Raw genomic sequence first — 25,858 nt, 5'->3', positions numbered from 1 at the left:
TAAAGCACATATAGTATCAGTATATAATTGTAATTAAGATGCAAAGAAAAGGGCTTCCCTGGTGGCGCAGTGGTTGAGAATCTGCCTGCCAATGCAGGGGACACGGGTTCGAGCCCTGGTCTGGGAAGATCCCACATGCCACGGAGCAACTAGGCCCGTGAGCCACAACTACTAAGCCCGCGCGTCTGGAGCTTGTGCTCCTCAACAAGAGAGGCCACGACAGTGAGAGGCCCGTGCACCGCGATGAAGAGTGGCCCCCACTTGCCACAACTTGAGAAAGCCCACGCACAGAAACGAAGACCCAACCCAGCCAAAAATAAATAAATAAATTAATTAATTAAAAAAATATATATTCTTATAAAAAAAAAAGATGCAAAGAAAAGAGTGAGTAATAAAAATTGTACTATAGTAAATAATACATAAAACATCTTTTAAAATACTTAGGAGACTTCCGTTGCTCAAACTTGGATAATGTACAAGCTTCTCATTAAGATGCTGCTTCCTCATTGGTTTGTGACGAAATATGAGTGTAATTTCCTGTCCCCTCAATTATGTTGGTTTCTCTTCTGGGTGCAAGCAGATTTATCTGGCTCCTCGGTCAACAAAATCATCATCCCAAGAAACATGGGTAAGTGTAAGATTAAAAAATAAGACTTTAAGTAGATAACATACTTTTGAATGATTGTCAGTAATCTTTGCAACATTTTTTCTAGTATGGGCTGTATAAATGTGGTCATGCAAAGTATTATAAGACAGGGAGAAATGAGGATGACACATGGTTTCTCTACTTTGAGCAGTAGTAAAGGATGTCAAAATTTACATTTAGAAATAGGTAACACTATCAAAATATAAAAGAGGAATGTTTATGCTCCATTTCCCCTACAGGAAACAGTATATTGGCAAAATGAAAATTAAGTGGTTTGGGAAGAAATGTACCAACTTCTGGCTGTAGAGCTATCTAGCACCACTTCCTCATCAGTATAAAGGTCTAGTGATATGTTTTTATACCATCAGAAACTATGTGAAATTTGAAAATAATATTTCCAGTATTAATTAATAATATTTCTAGTATGTATTAATTAATTAATAATTCTTAATAGATGACTATCACATTGACACACAGTAGAGTCTTAATAAGTAGCTATTCAACTGATAAATGAAGGCAAATGTTTCCTATAACATTTTATCTTCTGATCATTGTCGTCAATGGTTGGTACTGTTTTAGGAGCTGTGGATTATCTTCTTTGGGCATCAGGTAAAAATTAAAATCAGAATTAAAAACTTATCCAAATTTCTCAGCACTGGATCTAAAAACAGTTTTCTCAAAATATGATTAAAGCAATCAAAGTAATATCTGAAAAGATGTATGAATAATAAGAATTATGTATTCTGTTAAAATCTCAGATTCACAGAAATTAATTTAACAGCTCTCCTCTGCAGCGTTTGGTATCATATGTGAAATGTTACTATATAAATTATATTCTGAGTGCCTGTGGTTTCTCTGCTATGCTCTGGCTAGATGGCCAAACATGATCTGCTTTCAGGAAATGTAGGGGACAACACAGACTACCAGTGTTGTCATTAGAACAATATCAGTTAACATGTCATGAAGGCTTACCATGTGCTAGGTACTGAGCTTCATGTGTTATTTCATCCTCACAAGAATTCTATGAAATGGCTGCTATCTTACACCTGTGAAAATTGAAACTTACAGAGGTGAAGGAACACACATGGTCACAAATCCCCCAAGAGCTGCTGAGAGCCTTTGAGTCTCCAGAGCCCTGGAGTCACACATGTAACCACAAGCCTCCAGAAACACTGCCTCTGTTGCCCAGCCCAGAAGACACCCAGTATCTGCTTCGTTAAACCATTCAGTCTTATGGTTGTTTTAGTTAAGGCAGGAAATATTTCTACAGAGAAAGAAATTTATTCCACTGAGAATTTTGTAAGTCCTCTCAAAACTATTTTTCCATTTGACCCTTCTTATCTTTTTTTTTTTTAAGATGAGTATTTGTTGAGTAACATGGACAAAGCAGGAAGGGGCACCTTCCTGCTCATCACCCAGCTCTCCCAGTCCTCCTTCTAAGGAAGAATATTTTCATGGTTTAAGTGTTCTTCCCCAGACGCATGAGCCTAGTGATAGACGTGATGTTGCGTAACCATCAGAGTTCCATCCTCTGTAGCTTTTTCCATTTTGTGCATCTCAGACATTTTTCGAATGTCATTTTCCTTCTTCGCTTACGTTCTTTAGAAGTCTCTTTAATGAGGATTTTGGGGGTCAATGTTCTCAGTGGTAGTTTATCTTAAAATATCCTTATTTGTGCTCTCATTTTGAAATTTAGTTCTGTTGGGTATACAATTATAGGATGACATATATTTTCATAACAATTTGGAAATATCAATCCACTGTCTTCTGGTTTATGTTATCATTGTTGAAAATGTCTTTGTCGGTCGAAATTTCATCCTTTGTAGGTAGTCCATTTTTTCTCTCTGGCTCTTTTGTTCCTTGGTCTTTGGTGATCTGCAGCTTGATTGCAATGTGACTAAGTATAGATTTCCATCTCTGTTTGTTTGTTTCTAATCTTATTTGGGGTTTGCTGAGCTTCATAAGTCTGAGGATGCCATCTCTCAGTCAGCATCTTTTCTAATATCGCCTCTCCCTTACTTTCTCTCTTCTGTCCTTATGAACTTCAATTATACATATGCTGACCTTTTCACTTTATCCTCCATGTCTCTGTGGTATTTTCCCATCTCTTTAACACTCTGACAATTTTGTGTTATTTCTTTAGCTCTATCTTACAATATACTAATTTTCTCCTCAGCTGGAGCTAGGCAGTTGGTGAGCCCCTGTGTTAATTTTTTTTTTTTTTAAAAGAAATTCACGTTCTTTTATTTATTTATTTATTTATTTATGACTGTGTTGAGTCTTCGTTTCTGTGCGAGGGCTTTCTCTAGTTGCGGCAAGTGGGGACCACTCTTCATCGCGGTGTGCGGGCCTCTCACCGTCGCGGCCCCTCTTGTTGCGGAGCACAGGCTCCAGACGCGCAGGCTCAGTAGTTGTGGCTCACAGGCCCAGTTGCTCTGTGGCATGTGGGATCTTCCCAGACCAGGGCTTGAACCCCTGTCCCCTGCATTGGCAGGCAGATTCTCAACCACTGCGCCACCAGGGAAGCCCCCTGTGTTAATTTTTAATTTTAAATTATTGTATTTTTTATTTCTGAAAGGTCTATTTCAATCTTTTAAAAAGTATGCCTAGTCATCTTTTATAGTCTCTTGATCCTTACTCATGTGTTCAGATTCCTTCTTTTATTTCTTTAAATGTATTAAACGTACTTGTTTTGTGTTATATATCTATTAATTTTATCTCTAAAGCTTTTGTGGATCTAGTACTCTTCTTTCTTGCTTTTGCTGAATCTCACACATAGCAGCTAATTTCTGTATGTATGTGTGTAAGTGTATGTGTGTGTTTTCTTCTAGTGTGGTAACAGGATATTTGTTCTTTTTATCCATCTATTTTTAAAAGCGAGTGTGTTTAGGGTTGGGGTGTTTTAATCAGCTCATATTTGTTAGAACGCGATCTGTGAGAATTCTTTAAAGCCTGGGTTGAGGGAGCTTTCCTCAAGGCATGATTTGTATTTACTTCCTCCACGTGCCTAGAATACTTATTCTTTCATATGGTAAACTTTTATTGTGGGTGAATTTATTTTCAGATTATTTAAGTTGTTTATTGTTTGTTTTGTTGTGTTTCTATAAATTACTTTTTATATGTCAGGAAAGAAGTGAAATCATATCATTTCTTAGGAAGACATATATGCTCTATCTGCAGGTTATTCAGATGTTAATTGTCAAGATTCTTTACATCTCATCTCACATAGCCTTTTGATTTCACTTTTTAACCTTAATTGCAATATAACCTGCTTGCAGAAAAAAGGAACATATCCTAAGTGTACAGCAGGATACATTTTTACAGACTGAACTTGTTCATGGCATCAACACTCATATCAAGAAACAAAACGTTACCCAGTTCTCAGAAGTCCTCCTGGTGCCCTCTTCCTGTCATCACTCACCCACCCACCCACCCCCAAAAGATAACAGCCACCTGACTCCTCTTTCTCTGTTTTTTTATAACAACTAAATGTTTAATATGACATTCTACATGGTTGTTTGCAACAATGTAGGTGGGCTTTGTTGAGAAGAAAGGGAATGCATGATGGTTCTTCCCACTTCCAATTGGTCTTATTTACATTTTTTTCATTACCACATTGTGAGTGGTGAAAGATAATTAATTTCGGCTTTAAAACAATTCACAGATGTTTCCTGATCTAAACAATAGACCCTTCAAAATTCAGCCTCCTGACTCAAAAAACTGGGAGATCTTCTCCCCCCTGCCCCCCGCCCCCCGTGGTAGCAGGATATTTGCTCCTTTTTAGCCATCTGTTTCTAAAATCAAGTACAGGAAAAATAAAAGCCTAAATAAAATTGTTGCCTTATCCATTATATAAATTACTGAAAAGGAACATGTTTAATCTTCCAAAGGAAACGTGTTGACAGATATACGGAAACATAAGGACACATTGTCAGAGTGTGAGACATGATGTAAGGTTATGATTCTCACAAGTTTATTTAGAGTCCACGCAGTTTAATAGAGAACATAAAAGTGACGTCTTTTAGAAAATGTAGGGTTGATTATTTTATATCTAGTTTGCAGAAATTTTCATTCACGTCATTTTCTTTAATTAGAAGAGCTATTATAGTTGAAAGACCTGTACTAATCCATCAGTGCTACTCTTTAGGTGGAAAGTAGAAAATATTCTCTTCCTTTTCAACAAAGCCAGTCTGTGCCGTTGCAAAAATACCTCAGACGTCTAAGGTATTTTTATGTAAAAGGTAGAAGACAAAATTGTTGAGTCAAGAGGCTTTAGAGTTAAACCTAGGATTGCAGCCAAGTTCTACCAAGATTAGACAGGCAATATGGGGCTAATTGCCTAATATGTGGCTCAATTCTTCTTTGTAATATAAGATTGTAATAAACAGCACAGAGTTACAGTAAAACATAAATTATAATAAATATGCATGCCATTTTACATGGAGTCCAGCACACAGAAAGCCCTCAGTAAATGGATTGCTACCCTGATTTCTGACAGCATAGATTAACACTACCTGGTTCTTAATCAGATAATATGTACCCTTTCTGCCTGCCTTTTTCTATCCCTCTGCATTGTTTCTGAGCCTCAACCATGTTATTGCATGTAACAATAATTTGTTCATTTTCATTAGTGTATAGATTTTAATTGTGTTAATATACCACAATCTATTTACCTCTCTTAATGCTAATAGGCATTCCAGTTGGGGAATATTACAAATAGTGCTACTGTGAACATTCTAATTCTACCATACGTCTTTTGGGAACCACATGTATGTATTCCTGTTGAGCATATACCTAGAAGTAGAGTTGCTGAACCATATGATTTGCATAAGAGCCAAACAGTTTTCTAGCCAACAGTATATGAGAGTTCCAGGTGCTCTACATCCTCACTAAGACTTGGTATTTGCTGTCTTTTTCATTTCGTTTATTCTGGTGGGTGTGTAGTTGTATCTCTCTGTGGTTTTAGTTCGTAGATTTCTGACGACTAGTGAAGTTGAGCGCATAGATCCAATATTAATTCACTATTGGCCTGAAGTTTATGGAACCAGATTAATAGTATAGACTCAGACCCCATTCCCAAGTGAGGACCGCCAGAGGCCATGAGTACTCAGGGATTGGTTTTTTTTATGATAGCTCCTCACAGAAACAAAGCTAAGACAGGGAACTTGCCAACTTTCCCTGCTGTCTGTCTGCAAATATCTATAAAGTTTGTTATTTTATTTTGTTTATTTTGATGGCTGAGGCTCCTGGATCCCAGCATGAGTGGGATGTCGAGGACCCCTTGCTACCTGTGTGGGCCCATGCTCTATCACCGGCCCATGCTCTGCCACTGGCCCATGCTCTGCCACTGGCCCATGGTCTGTCACTGGTCCATGCCCTGCCACTGATCCATGCTCTGTCACTGGCCCATGCTCTGTCACTGGCCCATGCCCTGCCACTGGCCCATGCTCTGTCACTGGCCCATGCTCTGCCACTGGCTCATGCTCTGTCACTGGCCCATGCTCTATCACTGGCCCATGCTCTGTCACTGGTTCTCTGCAGTCAAAGCTCTAGTTAGTTCCTCCAGATCCACGTATGCCTTAGGGTACCCAGAGCTTTACTGCTCACTTACCTCTCTGATCTTAGCTCCTGCTTCCGTTTTTTCCACTCTGGAAGGTTTCCCTATTTATTTAAAGGCTGTTTAAGAGGGGGAGGGATAAATTGGGAGATTGGGATTGGCATATAAACACTACTATATATAAAATAGATAACTAATAAAAACCTGCCGTATAGCACAGGGAACTCTACTCAATACTTTGTAATGGCCTATATGGGAAAAGAATCTTAAAAAAAAAAAAGAGTGGCTATATGTATGCGTATAACTGATTCACTTTGCTGTACACCTGAAACTAACACAACATTTGTAAATCAACTATATTCCAATAAAAATTTAAAAAATAAAAATAAAAGGCTGTTTATTCATATTTTTAGGTGTGGAAAAACTAGGTGATTTCAGGAATTTTAGTTCTCCATTTTGTGTTAAGAATGACATATCCTGTGGGCTCTGGATATGGTTTACTCACCGAGCAGAATACTGGTGCCTTGTGGTGGCGGGTCTCTTTTGTGCTAAGGGCTTATCAACACTTGGAAGGGAGCGGTTTTGAGGTCCTGTAGGCCTCACAGCACACAGGAAGAGGACATGTCTTCCTTCCCCTACATGGTGACTCTACAAAGCTTTCTGTGAAGATTCCCCTCAAATAAATCATCCAAAGCACCAACAGGCCTCACTAGCAGAGGAATAAAGATAGTATTTCTCTATTCCAATATGGAGAGAAGGATGGATTCTCTGTTCCTACATGAATGTACATCAGACGTTTTTAAAAAACGAACCTAGTAAACAATCAGGTATAGATGTAGAAACTGATGATCACAAGATTTTACCCAGAATGGAGCACATTCTGCCCTCTCTTTCACAAGAGTACGAGAAAGATAAAATAAATTAGCCCACAAAGAAAGCAAAGGAGAAACAAATGAGGTAGTGTTGTCTAATTATTTACAAAGTTTCAGCAAGCTGTTATATTTTTAAGTGCTTCACTTTATCAAACTTCTTGTGACAACTTTTTCTTGGCTAATAAGCATATTTTGAAAATAAGTGCCTTATACATAGATTGCATATGAAATAAAAAATTTGAAGTCCTATAATCATACAGTTCACCATATACTCAAATGCATTTACTGATTACAAACAAATAATTGAATTCGCCATCTTTTTTAAAATTAGCTTCTAAAATGACTTTTAACTTTAGTTTTGTGTGCTTAGATTGTGTCTAGTGAGAAACATAATTCTCTCTAACCTGGCATCCCTTGGATAATTCTTATTTGAAAAAGGTCAAATATCTCAGCCTGATTTCATTTACTGAAGTCAATTAGACAATTTTCCCTTTTTAAACACCTTCATTGTATGCAATTTAACGCATTTTGATATCCTCAATAAATGAAATAAAATAAGATTGTTTCAAAAATCATGATGTCTCTTTTAAGCATCCAAACTATTCTAGTTTGTCTTTCATTACAGAAACGAAGGCATTTTAAAAAGAGATGTCAACCTTTGTGAAAATAAAGCCTTATATAGTCACGTTTGCACCAATCTCCTCTGAGTTTCGTGAAGAAAACCAAACTGAAGACAGCATTCTATGAAAACTGATGGATAATGTGGCGAATCCTCCAGGGTTCTTCATCAGCAGGCCGTGAGAATAAGCACATGGACTTCTGCGCATTAAAATCGACCGATCGCTTTAGTAACTGCCAGGAGGCTGGATCCTGACTTCCAGCCATCGATATCTGTGTGAAAATTGATCTCCCTTCATCCTTTAAGACCATTGATGAATCAATCAGAACTTTTGAAAGCAAAGGAAAACTGAAAAAATCTTAGTAAAAGAGAGTTAGGTGTTGAAAACAAACTACCAAGAGGCAAGACTTATTTTGCTACTTACCGTCTAAGAACGAATATAAAATCAGCACCTAAAAAAGAAAAAATGAACAGCACATGTATTGAAGAACAGCATGACTTGGATCACTATTTGTTTCCAATTGTTTACATCTTTGTGGTAATAGTCAGCATTCCAGCCAACATCGGTTCTCTATGTGTGTCTTTTCTGCAAGCAAAGAAGGAAAATGAATTAGGCATTTATCTCTTCAGTTTATCCTTATCGGATCTGCTGTATGCCTTAACTCTCCCTCTATGGATTGATTATACTTGGAATAAAGACAACTGGACATTCTCTCCTGCCCTGTGCAAATGGAGTGCCTTCTTCATGTACATGAACTTTTACAGTAGCACAGCTTTCCTCACCTGCATCGCGATTGATCGGTATTTAGCAGTTGTCTACCCTTTGAAGTTTTCTTTTCTAAGGTCAAGAAGATGTGCGTTCATGGTGAGCCTTTTCATCTGGATATTGGAGACCATCTTCAATGCTGTCATTTTGTGGGAAGACGAAACAGCTGTTGAATATTGTGATGCCACAAAGTCTAACTTTACTTTATGCTATGACAAATATCCTCTGGAGAAATGGCAAATCAGGTTTAACTTTGCTAGGACGTGTGTAGGCTATATGATACCTTTGGTCATCATAATGGCTTGCAACCAGAAAGTCTACAAAGCTGTGCAGCAAAATCAAGCCACAGAAAACAGGGAAAAGAAGAGAATCGTAAAACTACTTGTTAGTATCACGTTGATGTTTATCTTGTGTTTTACTCCCTTTCATGTGATGTTGCTGATTCGCAGCGTTTTAGAGCATGATATGAACTTAGATGAACATATGTTTGACCATAACAAGCCTGGGAAGCAGAGTTATAAAATCTATAGAATCACAGTTGCATTAACAAGTTTAAATTGTGTTGCTGATCCAATTCTGTACTGTTTTGTAACTGAAACAGGAAGATCGGATATGTGGAATGTATTCAGAGTCTTTACCGAGAAGCTTAATAAATCAAAAAGACGAGGAAAAAGCATACTTTCTATGTCTACAAAAGATACTGTGGAATTAGACATCCTGGAATAGAACCAAGGTCTATTTTTTTAAAGATATGCAATATTAAACCATCAAGATTATATTTTCAAAAGGAAATCTCAGCAAGAGAGGGTACTAAAGGTTCCCACTGAGGGACTATTTTAATCCTCTCCGATGGAAATATTTTAAACGTGCGTTCTATAGCTCCCTGACTTTTATTAAACAAGAATTAAACAAAGTTGAATATTTTCCTAATGACTCAGGATCATCACTGTAGAATGGCAGTTGCTTTTGTATCTGTGCTCTAATCTCTCAGCGGTTAGTAAGATGTACGGGACTGTGTGTTTTTAAATTGGTGAGCTTTGTGTCTGGTTGTTGTGATTTTTCTCACTCTTTCTATGGATCTCAGGCTATCATTTCTCCCAGCCAACAACACCAACTACTAAATACTGCTTCTAATCTTCTCATTAGTTAACAAACATTTATTGAGCCCACTCTCTGTGCTAGGTTTTGTGGTAAGTACTGGGGTTACAACAGAAATGATCTCATAAGCCTTTTGAAGCTTAAATCAGTTTGGAAACATAGCCACTGAGCTTGCAAGTGTTCTTGACAAAATAAAAGTAAATAGTCTCTGAGTGAGAGTCTGAAGGCCTCATCCATGATATAAAGGACATGAGCTTTGTGAAAGTTCTTTCAGTTAATCAGAGAACTTTTTACTTTCTTTAAAATCACAATTTTTAAAATTTTGATTCTTTCAAACTTTACTGTTGAGTACAGTATGGGTGAAATTATTAGAAGTTTAATGTTTAGACAAAAAGATATACTATAAACAAAAAAGACATTTATTAAATTAAATCTTACATTCAGAGACTTCTTTGGGGGTTCAGAGTATTTAGAGAATCTTGATATAATATATTCCTTTATATTTATATTTTCTCATTACAGAAATTACTCTGCCTAGTTTTAAGTAGGCATCAGGTAAACATTTTTCTTAACCCAAGTATTTTTTAAGATTTTCGAAGATTTTTTTATCCTACTATTCTCTTTTTCTCCTTCTCTCCCTTCTCTTTCCTATCTTTTCCTTCTAGTCCCCAAAATTGATCAGATAGCAAATGTCTTGGTATCATTTGTGCCCTCATATTAGAAAACAAAAATCTGATAACAAAAAAGACAAATAATGAATTTCTAGATATACACTGAAAAAAATCAGTTAGTGCACAAACTGACTCTGTTTTCTATTAAAGTTGTCCATGACTGACAGTTTGGGTACACAAGAGAAAACCACCTTGCTTTGAGGTCCTATGTGCTTTCTCTGTCCTTTGCACTTTTCTCATCATAAAGTTTCTGGAGAATTAATAGATTGAGTCTGGCACCCTGAGATACACTTATACATACTTAAAGGCTAAAGATACACCAATGAAAAGAAAAGGAACTAAAATAGTTTGGGCTGTTCGATTCTTTCCTGATAAATTATTGGCAGCACATACATTGAATATGTGTGAAAGTAAAAGATCCAGGAACAATCTGCATCTGGAAACTCAGATGCAGATTGTCTTGTCTGAGATCACACAGTTCGTTGGAAGCAGAGCCACATCTTGAGCCCAGAAACACCGACTTCCCTCCAGAGTTGCTTGTCCTCCTTCATGCTTTTTTTTTTTTTTTTTTTTTTTTTGACATTTCTACCATTTCTTTCTTTAGGGATGCAAAAGACATATGTACATGGAGAGTTGTTCAAGATAGTCGTTGGATTTAGATAAGAATAAGGAGGAGAAGGAGAGTTATTTCATAAATTAATACCTCTGGAAATAAAATAAGTCATATAGATAGCAATTAAGCTGATCTATTACAGAGAACTGGTTAGAACTTGACCTCAGTTGGCTATATCAGGAGATGTGGCAGATACAAATTCGTGGCCCCCTTAGTAAGAAAGTTCTACTTAATAATTAACAGCAAAACCATTGATCTAACATGTGAGTAAGTTCCAAAATGAACCAGGCTGCCAAAACCTTTAAGCAGGGCCAACCATGGAGAACCCACATTAGGAAGATGCTCACGTGATTTAGGGCAAAGCACTCTAGACGTGATCTAAAATTATCGACAATCCCAACATTGGAAAGTTAATCCTTTAGTCTTGAACAGCTTTATAGGTTCCTGATCACGGTTCTCCATTAAACTAAAAGGATTTCTGGAAGGAATAAGACCTTGTAGTTATTATTACCTGGGACGCCTTTGTCAGAAGACCTAGATTAGAACACCAGCAATTATCCACTTATGAACCGTTTGACCTCAAAAAATGTTCACGTTCTCCCTAAGGCTCAGTTTCTATAAACAGCAGGGACAGTAACATCACTTGCTTTTAACAAGTAGATGTGAAAACACTTTGTAAACTATGATGAGTTTTCTAAATGTTTATTATTATCAGTTATTCTCATCTTCATCGTGATTAGTGGATAGCTACCCACAAGATAGAACAGTCCCTGGAGGCACTCTGAGGGTAGGAATATAGCAGCGTGAGCTAGTAGGGGCTGGCTCTCACACACCACTGCTACGGTTACTTCTCCCAGATGGTTCAACAAGTCCATTACGGTCACTTAAGGGCCTTTATTGTTGCTTCCACATTCTCAATAGTGCTTGCTTCTAGGAGTTCACATTTCTGAGGAGACACATGCTATGTACATCACCATAAACAGGTAGAGATCCATTTTTAATTTAAGTTTTTGACCTTTTGTTCCTTATTCAGAATGTTATTTTTTTTTTTTTGAATGAACTCAATTAGACATCTTGGATAGGTCAGTGAAGAGACTGAGAACAGCTTTTTAAAACCTCCATTTTCTCTACCTAGTCTGGGAGAAGCTTCACGGGTGAAGAAGTTAAAAGACATTTAAAAAATCACCTCATTTTGTTCAAATTACATAACATCACTTCCCTACGAGCATCCTGAGAAAATTTGCCTCTCCGACCTGATTTATTCCCTTTTCTCTTTTTAATTTAAGCTAAATGTTCTCCCCAAGAAATTATATTTCCAATCCTTAATGTTATGATCAAATACATAATTATTTACCAATTGCTTCTGTTGACTTTGCCTGTTTTTAACTAGACAGTACCTATTTTAAAATAGAATTTGTGATACATAGCGTGTAGGCATTTCTGTTTAAAACATGTTTATCTTGCCCTGGGCTTCCTTTCTGCCCAGACATCACTGTCATCATTCTGTCATTGATGCGTGGGCCTCTCTTCAGGTGAAACCCATCCACAGGTTGCTATGGAAACACATCAGCTGCGATAACACCCTGCCCCATAAAGGCCTTTGTGATTAGAGACTTCTTTTTCTAGGTCCATCAGGTGACCCTGCTGTGAATCAGAAGTCTGTTCCTCCAATAGATGTTACAACACACAAAGAACACATATTCATAGACTCCAACAACCTGCCTCACCTCACAAAAACAAACAAACAAAAATTCCTTGGGGGCTTCCCTGGTGGCGCAGTGGTTGGGAGTCTGCCTGCCAGTGCAGGGCACACGGGTTCGGGCCCTGGTCTGGGAGGATGCGCGTGCCGCGGAGCGACTGGGCCCGCCACGATTGCTGAGCCTGCGTGTCTGGAGACTGTGCTCCGCAACAAGAGAGGCCGCGACGGTGGGAGGCCCGCGCGCCGCGATGAGGAGTGGCCCCCGCTTGCCGCAACTAGAGAAAGCCCTCGCACAGAAACTAAGACCCAACACGCCAAAAATAAATAAATTAATTAATTAAAAAAAAAAAATTCCTTGGGACCTTTTAACCTATGTTTGTACTCTTTTGCAATATGTCTAATATCAACAAGTAGAACACATACGACCTCTTTGCCTTCTGAAATGATGCACACGTGAGTGTTTTATTTTCTTGTTTACTGAGTCAGCAGCTGGGAGACACTGTTGAGATTCTTCCCTCCCCTTCCCTCCTCCCTTCTTTCTCCTTCAACCAGAAGCGGCTGCCAATGAAGCCATGGTAAGAAAACTTGTATCTGCATTGTTTCCATTGTTCTACTATTCTGGAAAAATCCAGTTCTGACTGGGATGTTTTATTTACATGTCCTGGGCAGACAGCCTTTGGGGAAAAAAACAGAAGGTTAATTTAAACGAAAGCAGGGATGTCCTGTTTTATTCTTCGTTCATGGTATAAACACTTGATTCAATTCAAGTTAAAAAAAATTTTTGACCCCTATTATTTCTTTTATTCTTTCGCATTTCATACAGCTTACCCATCATGACAGGGTGATGGTCGCATTTGTTAGTTGCATTAGCTGAATGCCCCTTGTTTGCAGGAATAAGGTGGCAATGGCAACATCGGGTCAAACTTGGGTGAGGGAAAAGTGATGTGGGAGCTAAGATTCCTCTTCTTTTCCAAAGATCCTTTTCTTACGACATCACTTGTTGCTGGCCAAGAAAAATCACACTCAAGACTTGTCTGTGACCACTAGGTGTCGATCGTGTTCTATTCAGGACCTTGTAGTTCACGGCTAGCTGCCACTCCCCAGAAGCAAAGAGGAGCTTAGAATGACATTTTTCCATCCAAGAAACAAGACAGATTCCCTATGAATTGGAAATGAATGGGGGCAAATGCTGAAATTCAGTTTGCGTTATTTATTTCTCTGCTTTCTAGAAAGCTCAGTTACCATCAGATAATTTCACTTGGTTTAAACTCCCTATGTCATTCTAATATTTTTTTTTTCCCAGTCAGTTAAACTGGTCAGTCTACATGTGAGAGAACGTAGGCTAAATCATATAATTTCTGCAGGATCATGGGTATAACATTGATGACTTGTTCTAATTCAGTTAACTTACCCACTGAAGAAAATACTGGTCACCTTTCACATGAAGAGAAACATAAAACACATGAGCTGTAAGTGGTTTGCAATTTTGTCTACTGTGATGAAATTATAATCTATGAAAGTCAAGATGTAATTCAATATATGTATGACTTTCATTTCTAATTTATTATTGTTAGATCTCAGCACTAAAAACTTACATCTGTTATTTTGAATTGTTTAAATCTGTTCTTCCCCAAAGAATAGTAATACAATCATGTTCTAGTTTAACAGCATTTGCATATCATTAAACACATAATGGCCTATAATCTACTTTTCTTCTGCCTATAATTTTCTTAAGCTCTTTATGAAGCACCAGTGGGTTTTTACACATTTAAAAAATAGGTTATGATTCCTCAAATAATGTTGTAATTAGGTGTTCAAAAAGCAAGCCAATAAAGAAATGGGCTAGGGAAGTCTGCATGTCATTGTTCAGTGCAAACTTTTAAATAAAAATACAAATTTCATTATCTAGGAAATGTGTGTTCAGTTAATTTTAAAATCAAATACAATCAAGAAATCTTGTTCTGCAATGACTGGACTTGCCCATGATATGAAAAATATTAACTTCAGTTCTCAGCATTTCATCAGTCCTTCTTGGAAATGTGATTGAACGTGTAAACATCCTTCTGAAAGAATCCTTTTCAAAATTATTGTAAAATTTCTGGTCTTGCTTCTAAGACTATTGGCACTTACTAACAAATACATTAACTTGGAAACCCTGGTTTCTTTTGACAGTTAAATGGATCAAATCAAAGAACTGCACTAATGGACTAAAAAGTGCCTCTGTAGGAATGCCACAGAGCGGCGTACCGGCAACCTTAGAAGCGTGTGCATAATAAGTGCCAGCTCTGTTAAGCTTTATTAGTGTTTTAAAAATATATATAACAGGGGTGGGATAGGGAAGGTGGGAGGGAGACACAAGTGGGAGGAGATACAGGGACATATGTATATGTATAGCTGATTCACTTTGTTATAAAGCAGAAACTAATACACCATTGTAAAGAAATTATACTCCAATAAAGATGTTAAAAAAAAATATATATATATATAACGAAAAAAAAATCCTCTGTCATACCACTCACCCATTCATGGAAGTGACACTCGCTGATGCTAAGGAAATCTGTTTTTAATCTTTGGGGCAATGCCTTCTGTGCTTCTCTGGCAGTTCACCCAAGAAAGGAGCACGTGACACCCTGTGTTCAAAAAGACTATGGGACAGGGACTTCCCTGGTGGTGCAGTGGTTAGGAGTCCGCCTGCCAATGCAGGGGACATGGGTTCAAGCCCTTGTCCGGGAAGATCCCACATGCCACGGAGCAACTGAGCCCGTGTGCCACAACTACTGAGCCTGCGCTCTAGAGCCCACGCACCGCAACAAAGAGTAGCCCCCGCTCGACACAACTGGAGAAAACCCACTTGCAGCAGCGAAGACCCAACGCAGACATAAATAAATAAATTTATTTATTTTTTGTTTGTTTGTTTTTTTCTTTTCTATTTCTTCTTTTTTTTTTTTATTTTTACAAGAGATAAATAGACTGACACCAAGCATTGTACATGGATGACCACAACAAAAGCAACAATGATTGCAATTACCAAACATGAAACACACTCATACTATGTCATAATATTGACATTCAGTCCAGTAATCCTCCACTGTAACAGCTCTAAATTTATTTTTTAAAAAAAAGAAAAAAAGACTATGGGACAGAAAGACCTAATGCCTTTCAGCACTCATCCAGTTCCCCTTGGATGAAAGAATTGCCAAATCAGGGTCTGGAATAAGCAGAGATTCTTTCTCTTGCTCTACAACTCTTGTTCTGACTCCTAAAAGGACTATTGTTAAGGGTGTTCTCACTGGCAATCGGAATTGTTTGTTAAGTGAATAAAGTTCATTAACGGAATGAACTAAAAATGGTACAATTTCACTCTTTGTCCTAACCTCAGAGTTCAGTTTCTGAAACCCTTGGAACTATTTGTACTTCCAGTTGAAAAACTTTAAGATTATATGGGAAAATAAGGTTAAGGAGAAATAGTTTTAAGAAAGATTTTATTAATATTTCTTACATTTGTTAAAGTAAAATAGAAACAAATATTTTCAATGACATTCATTTTAAATTGGTAAAAACAGGTATTATATTGATTAACATCTATCATTCTGTCCTCATGAGAATTTTTTTTAGGTTGTTCTTCCCTTAAATTTTTAGTCAGCTGTTCATATATGGACTAAATTTTGTTGCAGACTATACAATGACATGACTGCCTCTATTCACTGACTCAGTACTACAAAAAAAAATTATAACTCCCAGCCCACATACCACCAAGCTATAGGAAATTCCATCTCAGTCATTACTGGGCTGTCCTTTTTCAGGTTCACACGAGAATCAGGGAGGTTTACATGATGTTAAGAAAATGGAGGAGGGACCTTTGATTTCCAGTCTAACTATCACAGTTGATCAATGACATTATCTAAGCTTTCAGTGGTTCTTTGAACCTCAGTTATTCTTTGCTGCCTCCCTGATTATCCTGGGGCCCAGGGCTCATTGACAAGACTGACCAGAAGCCAGCTAATGACCCAGAGTCCTGTGCATCAGGTCGACATTCTCTTCAAAATCCACATGGTTTCTTAGGAGTGGCGCATGTACCTAAGTTAAGCCAATCAAAATAGATCAATCCCCTGGAACGATTGGTTCAGTGGTGTCCAGGTGGCTTAACCTGCTTAGAATGCTGGGACAAAGGCTCTTTGTTTCACTCTGGATGGTGTCAAATGACGATGAGCTTCCTGGAATCTCCTGGCCATTTTGTGATCATGAAATAGCCAACACATGGAAGAAAGGAGAACTCAGGGAATCAGAGCACTGGAGCTGGGTCTTCTGAGACAATGATTCTCCGCACATGGCAGTTACGTGAACCACATCAGCCTCCTTATTCTGTAAATCAGTCTGAGTCAGATTTTTTTTCCTTTCTTGAACCCCAAAGGGTCCTAATGGAACATGGCACACGGAAGTGAAGGTGATGTAAGTTACAGACTAAGATTGTTGAACAAATAGGGCTGAAGAGGTCTGAAGGAAAGGACAATGGAGACAGCTTTAGCTTATGAAGTTAGCAGCCCTTGTTATTTATTTTTCAACATCTTTATTGGAGTATAATTGCTTTACAATGGTGTGTTAGTTTCTGCTGTATAACAAACTGAATCAGTTATACATATACATATATCCCCATATCCCCTCCCTCTTGTATCTCCCTCCCACCCTCCCTATCCCACTCCTCTAGGTAGACACAAAGCACCGAGCTGATCTCCCTGTGCTATGCAGCTGCTTCCCACTAGCTATCTATTTTACGTTTGGTAGTGTACATATGTCCATGCCACCCTCTCACTTTGTTCCAGCTTACCCTTCCCCCTCCCTGTATCCTCAAGTCCATTCTCTAGTAGGTCTGTGTCTTTATTCCTGTCTTGCCCCTAGGTTCTTCATGACCATTTTTTTTTTTTAGATTCCATATATATGTGTTAGCATACGGTATTTGTTTTTCTCTTTCTGACTGGCTTCACTCTGTATGACAGACTCTAGGTCCATCCACCTCACTACAAATAACTCAATTTCGTTTCTTTTTATGGCTGAGTAATATTCCATTGTATATATGTGCCGTCTCTTCTTTATCCATTCATCTGTTGATGGACACTTAGGTTGCTTCCATGTCCTGGCTATTGTAAATAGAGCTGCAATGAACATTGTGGTACATGACTCTATTTGAATTATGGTTTTCTCAGGGTATATGCCCAGGAGTGGGATTGCTGGGTCGTATGGTAGTTCTATTTTTAGTTTTCTAAGGAACCTCCATACTGTTCTCCACAGTGGCTGTATCAATTTACATTCCCACCAACAGTGCAAGAGGGTTCCCTTTTCTCCACACCCTCTCCAGCATTTGTTGTTTGTAGATTTTTTGATGATGGCAATTCTGACTGGTGTGAGGTGATACCTCATTGTAATTTTGATTTGCATCTCTCTAATGATTAGTGATGTTGAGCATCCTTTCATGTGTTTGTTGGCAATCTGTATATCTTCTTTGGAGAAATGTCTATTTAGGTCTTCTGCCCATTTTTGGATTGGGTGGTTTGTTTTTTTGATATTGAGCTTCATGAGCTGCTTGTATATTTTGGAGATTAATCCTTTGTCAGTTGTTTCATTTGCAAATACTTTCTCCCATGCTGAGGGTTGTCTTTTCATCTTGTTTATGGTTTCTTTTGCTGTGCAAAAGCTTTGAAGTTTAATTAGGTCCCATTTGTTTAATTTTGTTTTTATTTCCATTTCTCTAGGAGGTGGGTCAAAAAGGATCTTGCTGTAATTTATGTCATGGAGTGTTCTCCCTATGTTTTCCTCTAAGAGTTTTATAGTGTCTGGCCTTACATTTAGGTCTTTAATCCATTTTGAGTTTATTGTTGTGTATGGTGTTAGGGAGTGTTCTAATTTCATTCTTTTACATGTAGCTGTGCAGTTTTCACAACACCACTTACTGAAGAGGCTGTCTTTTCTCCATTGTACATTCTCGCCTCCATTGTCAAAGATAAGTTGACCATATGTGCGTGGGTTTATCTCTGGGCTTTCTATCCTGTTCCATTGATCTATAGTTCTGCTTTTGTGCCTGTGTACTGTCTTAATTACTGTAGCTTTGTAGTATAGTCTGAAGTCCGGGAGCCTGATTCTTCCAGCTCCGTTTTTCTTTCTCAAGATTGTTTTGGCTATTCGGGGTCTTTTGTGTTTCCATACAAATTGTGAAATTTTTTGCTCTAGTTCTGTAGAACAAACAGAACTAGTTCATTGGTAGTTTGATAGGGATTGCATTGAATCTATAGATTGCTTTGGGTAGTATAGTCATTTTCACAGTGTTGATTCTTCCAATCCAAGAACATGGTATATCTCTCCATCTGTATCATCTTTAATTTCTTTCATCAGTGTCATAGTTTTCTGCATACAGGTTTTTGTCTCCTTAGGTAAGTTTATTCCTAGGTATTTTATTCTTTTTGTTGCAGTGGTAAATGGGAGTGTTTCCTTTATTTCTCTTTCAGATTTTTCATCATTAGTGTATAGGAATGCAAGAGATTTCTGTACATTAATTTTGTATCCTGCTACTTTGCCAAGTTCATTGATTAGCTCTAGCAGTTTTCTGGTAGCATCTTTAGGATTCTCTATGTATAGTATCATGTCATCTGCAAACAGTGACAGTTTTACTTCTTCTTTTCTGATTTGGATTCCTTTTATTTCTTTTTCTTCTCTGATTGCTGTGGCTAAAACTTCCAAAACTATGTTGAATAAAAGTGGTGAGAGTGGGCAACCTTGTCTTGTTCCTGATCTGGAAATGGTTTCATTTTTTCACCATTGAGAACGATGTTGGCAGCCCTTGTTACTAAATGGTAGCAAAATAACTGCTTCAACTGTTTTCTGCTATGTCCTGGGACTCAGAAGATGTCTACCAAGGCTCTCGCATTAGGGAATTGTTAGGAAAAATTCAAGACATTGGAGTCTTTGGGCTTCTTTTTATAGCCCTCAATAAGGTCCCACAAGAGAAAGGTACAATAATACAATTTTTTGTGAGACCTTTCCTGATATATTTTCAAATCTTGAAAATATTGCTGCCCAAGGGGCCTATCCTCTGAAGCAATGTGTCTTCATGCTTCAGGAAAAGGGAGAATTTTAGCTAGAAAAAGGAAGCCAGTATTAATTGTGCATCACTAGAGAGCAGAGTCTCAAAAGCCAGACATTATGGAGAAAGAAAAGAATTTTTAAAATCCCTTGGGCTCCCATTTCACATCAAGAACCAGGCCTGGATGACTTAAATTTGGATTTTTCTCTAAGCCAAGGGAAGTGATGATGCAGTCATGATGTAAACAGAAGTTCCTGTTATGCAAGAAAATGGAAAGGCCTGGCCACCTGACTCCAGTGGACTGTAGGGAGGAGGTAGTAAACATTACAATGAGGACATCAGAGGCAAATGTGGAACCTCATGGCCTGAGGAGCAGCAGAAACTTCAGAGTGTGTAGGGGAGAATAGTCAATGCTAATAATCTGCTTTCCCTGCAGGGAGCTGCAAGTCTCTGGGAGAAGTCCCGTATGCATCCTGATACACAGCAATGTGGTACAAAACTAGAGATTAGGCTACAGTTGTGCAGGTTGAGCACTGCACAAGAAATCCATGTCTGTAGGGCAACACTCATTTCACATACATCATAGATTCATACATTTATTATGGCAGGTTTAGAGCATATGGCAGCAACGTGTTCTAACAAAATCAGTGTAACAATGTTCCAACACTGGAAGGAGAGTGTCTTAAGGAAGACTCATCTTTTTCTAATATGCACAGAATGCCATATGAGCAGCTTAACCCTGCCTTCCCCCTGGCACCACAAGATTATATAAGCATCTTCCATTCCACAGAGCCTTCATGGGAGGAGCTAGGAGAGGTGGAGTATATTTGAAAGATTGAACATCTACCCCAAAGTAACTGAGTTAACCCAATGAGACAGTTTAAGCAGGAAGAAGTGGATATATCTTTAATTCACAAGGAAAATAATTTTTTGCACCCTGCTACCCAGCAAGTTGGTGATTCAGACCAGCGTGATCATTGTCTCTCAGATGCCCAGGTTTTGACTAAAGGCGGTCCACTGGAACAGAGAGAGAGGAAAACATACGTTTCTTTAAAATAATCCTGTCTACCTGTGACCTACAAGCCAGGTTGACTACAGGCCCAATCACAAGTGCAATGGTTCTCAAACTTTCATGTTTATAAGAATCACCTGGGAATCTTGGTTTAGAAGATTTGTATTCAGTAAATCTTAGGTGGACCCTGAGATACTGCATTTCTAACAAATTCCTAGGTAATGTCAATGCTGCCAGGCCCTGGGTCCGGGTGTTGAGTTGCACAGTTTTAGAGTCTAGAAAGTGGTTCTCAGACTTTCACGTGCAACAGAACCACCTTGAGGGCTTGTTGAAACAGAGTGCCAGGCCCCTGTGGTATTGTGATTTATAGTAAGAAATATCTGGTCTTCATCCTCGTTTCCAGCACAGAGCTCCTAAAGCTCTTGTAATTTCCTAAGTGACAAGAGCACCAGGAGCATCTAGTGTTCTAATATTTGGCGTTTGACCCCATTCCTGAACCAGGGCTCCTGAAACCCCTGAAATTTCCTTGGTGATAGGAATTTTAATGAGGTGACTGGGTGGGGTTCTGAATGGCTCCTGGATGAAGGTTGGTCACCTGAAAGAACAAGCCATGATTAGAAGCTTGGAACTTTCAACCCCACCTTCCTTTCTCTTGAGAAGGGAGAAGGGCTGAAAATGGAGTTCATAGTTCATCATGCCTACATGAGGAAGCCTCCATAAAAATCCCCAAAGTATGGGGTGTGGAGAGCTTCCAAGTTGGGCAACACATCCATGCCAGGAGGGTGACACACCCCTACTCCACAGGGTCAGAAGCTCTTGTGCTCAGGACCCTCCCAGACCTCGCCTTGTGTGTCTCTTCATCTGTGTTCATCTGTATCCTTCTCCATATCCTTTAGTAAACTGGTAAACCTAAGTGTTGCCCTGAGTTCTGTGAGCCACTCTAGCAAATTAATCAAACCTGAAGGAGGTTTATAGGAACCTCTGATCTGAAGTCCAGCTGGACAGAAGTTGTGGGTAACCTGGGCTCCTGCTACTTGTGACTGGCCTCTGAAGTGAGGCAGGAGCCGTCTTCTGGGAATGACCCCTTAACGTGTGGGATCTGACTCTCTCTCCATGTAGATAGTATCAGAATTGAGTTAAACTGGAGGACACCCAGCTGGTGTTGCTGGGAATTGCTTGGTGTGGGGAAAAACCCCCACACATTTTGTGACCAGAAGTGTCAGAAGTGGTGTTTTGTGTGAGTGCTAAAGAAGACACATGGAACACACATAGTAAAGGAAAAACTGGGTATGTTTTTTCTTTAAAGCCCCAAGTCCCAGAGATTCGGATCCAGTAGGGTTAGGATGGGGTCTGAGAATTTGCATTTCTGACAAGTTTCCCAGTAACCCTGATGTGGGTGAGCTACACGCTGAGACCCCAGCTCTAATCTCATGCCACTCTCTCCCAGGATCTTCTTTGTCAATTACCACCTGCCAGAGAAAAACTACTGCCCCTCCTACAGTGAAGGTACAAATGTATACAGCCTGCAGGCAGGGAGTATATCTGTGGGTCCCTCCCACTCCCAAGGCCAGTCCCTACCTGCAGTTTACTAAGAGACAGAAATCATTAAGTTTCAAACACTGTGTCCAGGTAGGTTTCTGGCTGTGCTTTCTAACTCACAGAATTGAACAGAAGCAATTAGACTGAAAGCTACCAGGTTTTAAGGGCCTGTATAGCCTTTCACCTCTCTGGTCTCACGGCACTGAGGTGGAGGCTACATCTGGTTCTTTTGCCAATAGTGCTCTCCTGTGTCTCCTCCACAAGGTCAGAAGCTGCTGGAGAGTAGAAACCACATTTTATTCACCTCTGTATCTCTTCCAAGCCCATGCTCAGCTCCCTTGCTAGAAATGAACATAAAGTTTTACACATTCTAGATGTAACAGGAATCATATTTAGAAGATATTAAACAGCTACACTTTCTATTCTCATATGACTGATGTTCTCTCAAAGCCCATCCATCATTAAAGCTCAGTTTACTGCCCAGGAACAAAGAGGGAGGTATCAAAGAGTCATAGTTCATGAAAGAAGATATTACTTAGTGATGTCCCACTGGGTAGAAAGCTGAAGCAGATATACCTTCTGATTCTAGGAGGAAGCCATGAGGTAGAGAAAGCTAGAGCAAGAGAGAGGAGAGGCCCCTGGGGTCAAATCAAGAGAGGTCAAGGAGGAAAGGCAGAAGCAGAGGGGGCTTTCCTCTTTGGGGCCTGAGGAGGAGACCACCTTCAGAGAACTCCTGCAAAAAAAAAAAAAAAGAGAGAGAGAGAGAAAATGGCAACAGAAGAGAAAAATAGACATGGTAGTATGTCATGAGGATGCAAAAAAAGGTATCTGGGAACAGTCAGCTCAGGTGGGGCAGGGAAGGTTTCCAAACACTCTGACATGCTCCCAGAGGTGGAAAGGTATGGAAGAGTGAGGAGGGCAGTGGGAAGAGCGGGGGGAAACTGACCCTGTGGCAGAAGCTATATGGTGGAAAACCATAGACCCAGGATGGAGGGAGGTGGCTGAGACCCAGAGAATCTGCAGCTTTAGTGAGGACCAAGGTAAGGGAGAAACACTGGACCCCAGGAGGCCACCACATCGCAAGTCATGCTGACTGCAGTGTCAGCAGTTTCTACCAAGAGGATCCCCAGTGGATGGACAGGACATCATCTCAAAGACTAGAGGGGACCAGAGGACAGCACCAGGACCCGTAGGTGGACATCACCCCTTTCCTCACCACCAAGAGGACAGCTAAGCTTCCCTTCCACCCAGGAGTCATGGATATCCACCCAGTGTGGATATCTAAGGCAAGTCCTAAGAGTAAACAGGAATCTTGACTTTGACTGAGTATTTATCCAAAAGATACTAAACAAATCTCTAAGAGACTGTTTAAGCAGCAGAGCCTGAAATACCCTCAATGTGCAAAGTTCACTTTTTTCCCCACTTTCAGTGGGAATGGGGGGAGAAGATGATAATAGTTTCTTCTCCACATCCAAATGTCCATGTAAAAATGTGTCCTTGAAACTCAACAAAAATGTGACAAAGTGTGCAGGATTTTGCTGTTACATTCATTTTGTATAAGCCTAGTTTATTTAAGCTAAAGTTGCTTCCACTGGAAAATAATAGCAGAAAATGGAGCTACTGGGAACAGCCCAGAAACAGTATCCAGGACACTGTGTGTGGCAAGATTGGATGGATAGATAATAAGCAGGATGACCTACTCTTCAAAAGTTTCCTTCCTCTTTACTTCAAAACTCATTTCCCCCCACTCTGGCATTCATCTGTTGAAATGAATTGTCCCTCCCAAGGAGGATACATATAAAGATAGAATGCTAATAGCCACAATACCTAGCACCTCACCTTACTTACAGTAGGCATTGAATATTTATTTGGTCATTCGATGTGTTAATTAGATTTGAAGAGAGATATCATGAAAATTATGTGGTGTACTTGGTTGATTTAAAGAAGGGAAGACAAGATGAGAGCTCCTAGGAATATCAATGGAGCTAACAAGGGCTGGGTATGGTCGTTCTTTGTAGTAGCTGCTATTGGATGGTGAGCAGGGCTACCTGTCTGCTGTCCTAGATGTGCTGGGAACAGAGGATGAGCTCGCTTTGAGACATGACTTTCCTCTTAGTTCCAACTGAGTTGGAAGGTTGACCTCTTTTTCTCCTTCTCCATATTCTGCTCTAGAAAGGCATTTGAAGAACATCTAGAACAAAATCCTCCTATTATGGATGAGGAATCTGAGCTCACAAAGGTAAAATCATTTACACAACTTCTAAATGACAGAGACTGAAATAATTTTCAAGTCTCCCAGATCAGGAGGTTTTTCCTTTACTGCAGACTCTTCTAGATGCAGGCAACAAATCAAACTGTCAGAGGGGGAAAAAAAAATTATTGGCCCAGAGAAGTAAAGTCCAGGGGCAATTTCAGGTATGGCTGAATTCAAATGCTAAACCCAGTTTGCCAGGAAGACATATTCCACCATCGTTCCTTTCCACCTTTTGTTATTTTGGCTTTTATATCATGTCAAAGATGGCTACTGGCATTGCCAGGCTGAGGTTCCACAACTTAGAAAATCCAGTGGGAAGAGAGTCTCTTTCCTGACTCGAGATTCTACTTCCCCTGCCTTTGTTCCCTACTTTAAACGAGTCGTTGTGGTTAGTTTCTCTCATAGATGACACATGCTCCTGGAGTATAAGACAGTCACACCCTAAGCTCAGAGACTGAAAGGAGAAGAGAGAGTGGCTTCTCAACGGAAAATCAGAATACTGTTACCAAAAGGAGGAGGGAAAAGAATCTGTTTCTATGACAACATCCTTCTAGGCTGTGTGGTCCAGATATACCTGTGACATCAGACACACACCTTGCATTATTCTCAATTGAAAGGAAGGTTAGCTTATTTAATCTTATGAAAGGGGAGAAAATGGTCTTCTTTTCATAGAGAATAGACACCTTGCACAACGTTCACTCCGTAAGGTAATGTCAGGAAGGATCCTGGCAGGCAACAGGGGCTCACTCCAATTCAGATAATCTAAGAGAGTCTGATAAAGAGAGTAAAGAGTTGTAAAGAGTTTTGTAAATACAAAAGCAAAGGGTGTAGGGGAGGCACAGAGATGGTGCAGTACCTGAGGGTAGTAACGTCTGGGCTCCCTGACCCCCCTGGCCCTGAAGGGGCAAGAGGAGGGGGTGATCCCTAGACCAGGAGGCACAGAGGACTGTCTGGAGAGGGCAGCTGGACTGAAGCTGTGACCTTTAGTAAGGATACAGCCTCAAAATGGGAGCTGGGGAAACAACAAATTCCCAAACCTTCCTCTCCTGCCTCCCTCCAGTTTTCTGCAGAAGGTCTCTATCGGGTGACCCATCCGGAGGCCAGAAGCAGGAATCTCATCATTGTGGATCATAAGGTCAGCCTCTCAGAGCACAATGCTGGACAGACAAGGATCAAGATTGGGTCCAGAGGAGGAACAGACAGTATTCAGTTTCTCAGTTACATTTGCACTCTATTCATGGGCCATGAGATGTCTGACTGTATGTCCTTGTCTAAATTCCTATACTGTAGCATTGCCCGCTAAACATCTATAATTGAAATCCTTTGAAACACGTGGGATTGTGAACATACATGACAACAGCAACAGTGAGATCCACTGGGGCTTCATTTTGGTTTGGGGTCATAAGACTTGCTCAAGTGTTTGTTCCTTTGTTTGCTAGC

General features: G+C 39.5%; 1 protein-coding gene across 1 annotated transcript; it reads left to right on the top strand.

Moving 5' to 3' along the window:
• The first annotated feature begins 373 nt into the window (after positions 1–373).
• Positions 374–9,386, top strand: GPR65 (G protein-coupled receptor 65). The gene is made up of 2 exons (XM_082451395.1): positions 374–628; positions 7,701–9,386. The coding sequence occupies exon 2, from the start codon at positions 8,161–8,163 to the stop codon at positions 9,184–9,186; it is 1,026 nt and encodes a 341-aa protein (XP_082307521.1). The 5' UTR covers positions 374–628; positions 7,701–8,160; the 3' UTR covers positions 9,187–9,386.
• The last annotated feature ends 16,472 nt before the right edge of the window (positions 9,387–25,858 follow it).

Source organism: Balaenoptera physalus, assembly GCF_965194825.1.
Source record: "Balaenoptera physalus genome assembly, chromosome: 2".
Classification (NCBI taxonomy): domain Eukaryota; kingdom Metazoa; phylum Chordata; class Mammalia; order Artiodactyla; family Balaenopteridae; genus Balaenoptera; species Balaenoptera physalus.
This window is presented reverse-complemented; position numbering and strand designations above follow the sequence as displayed.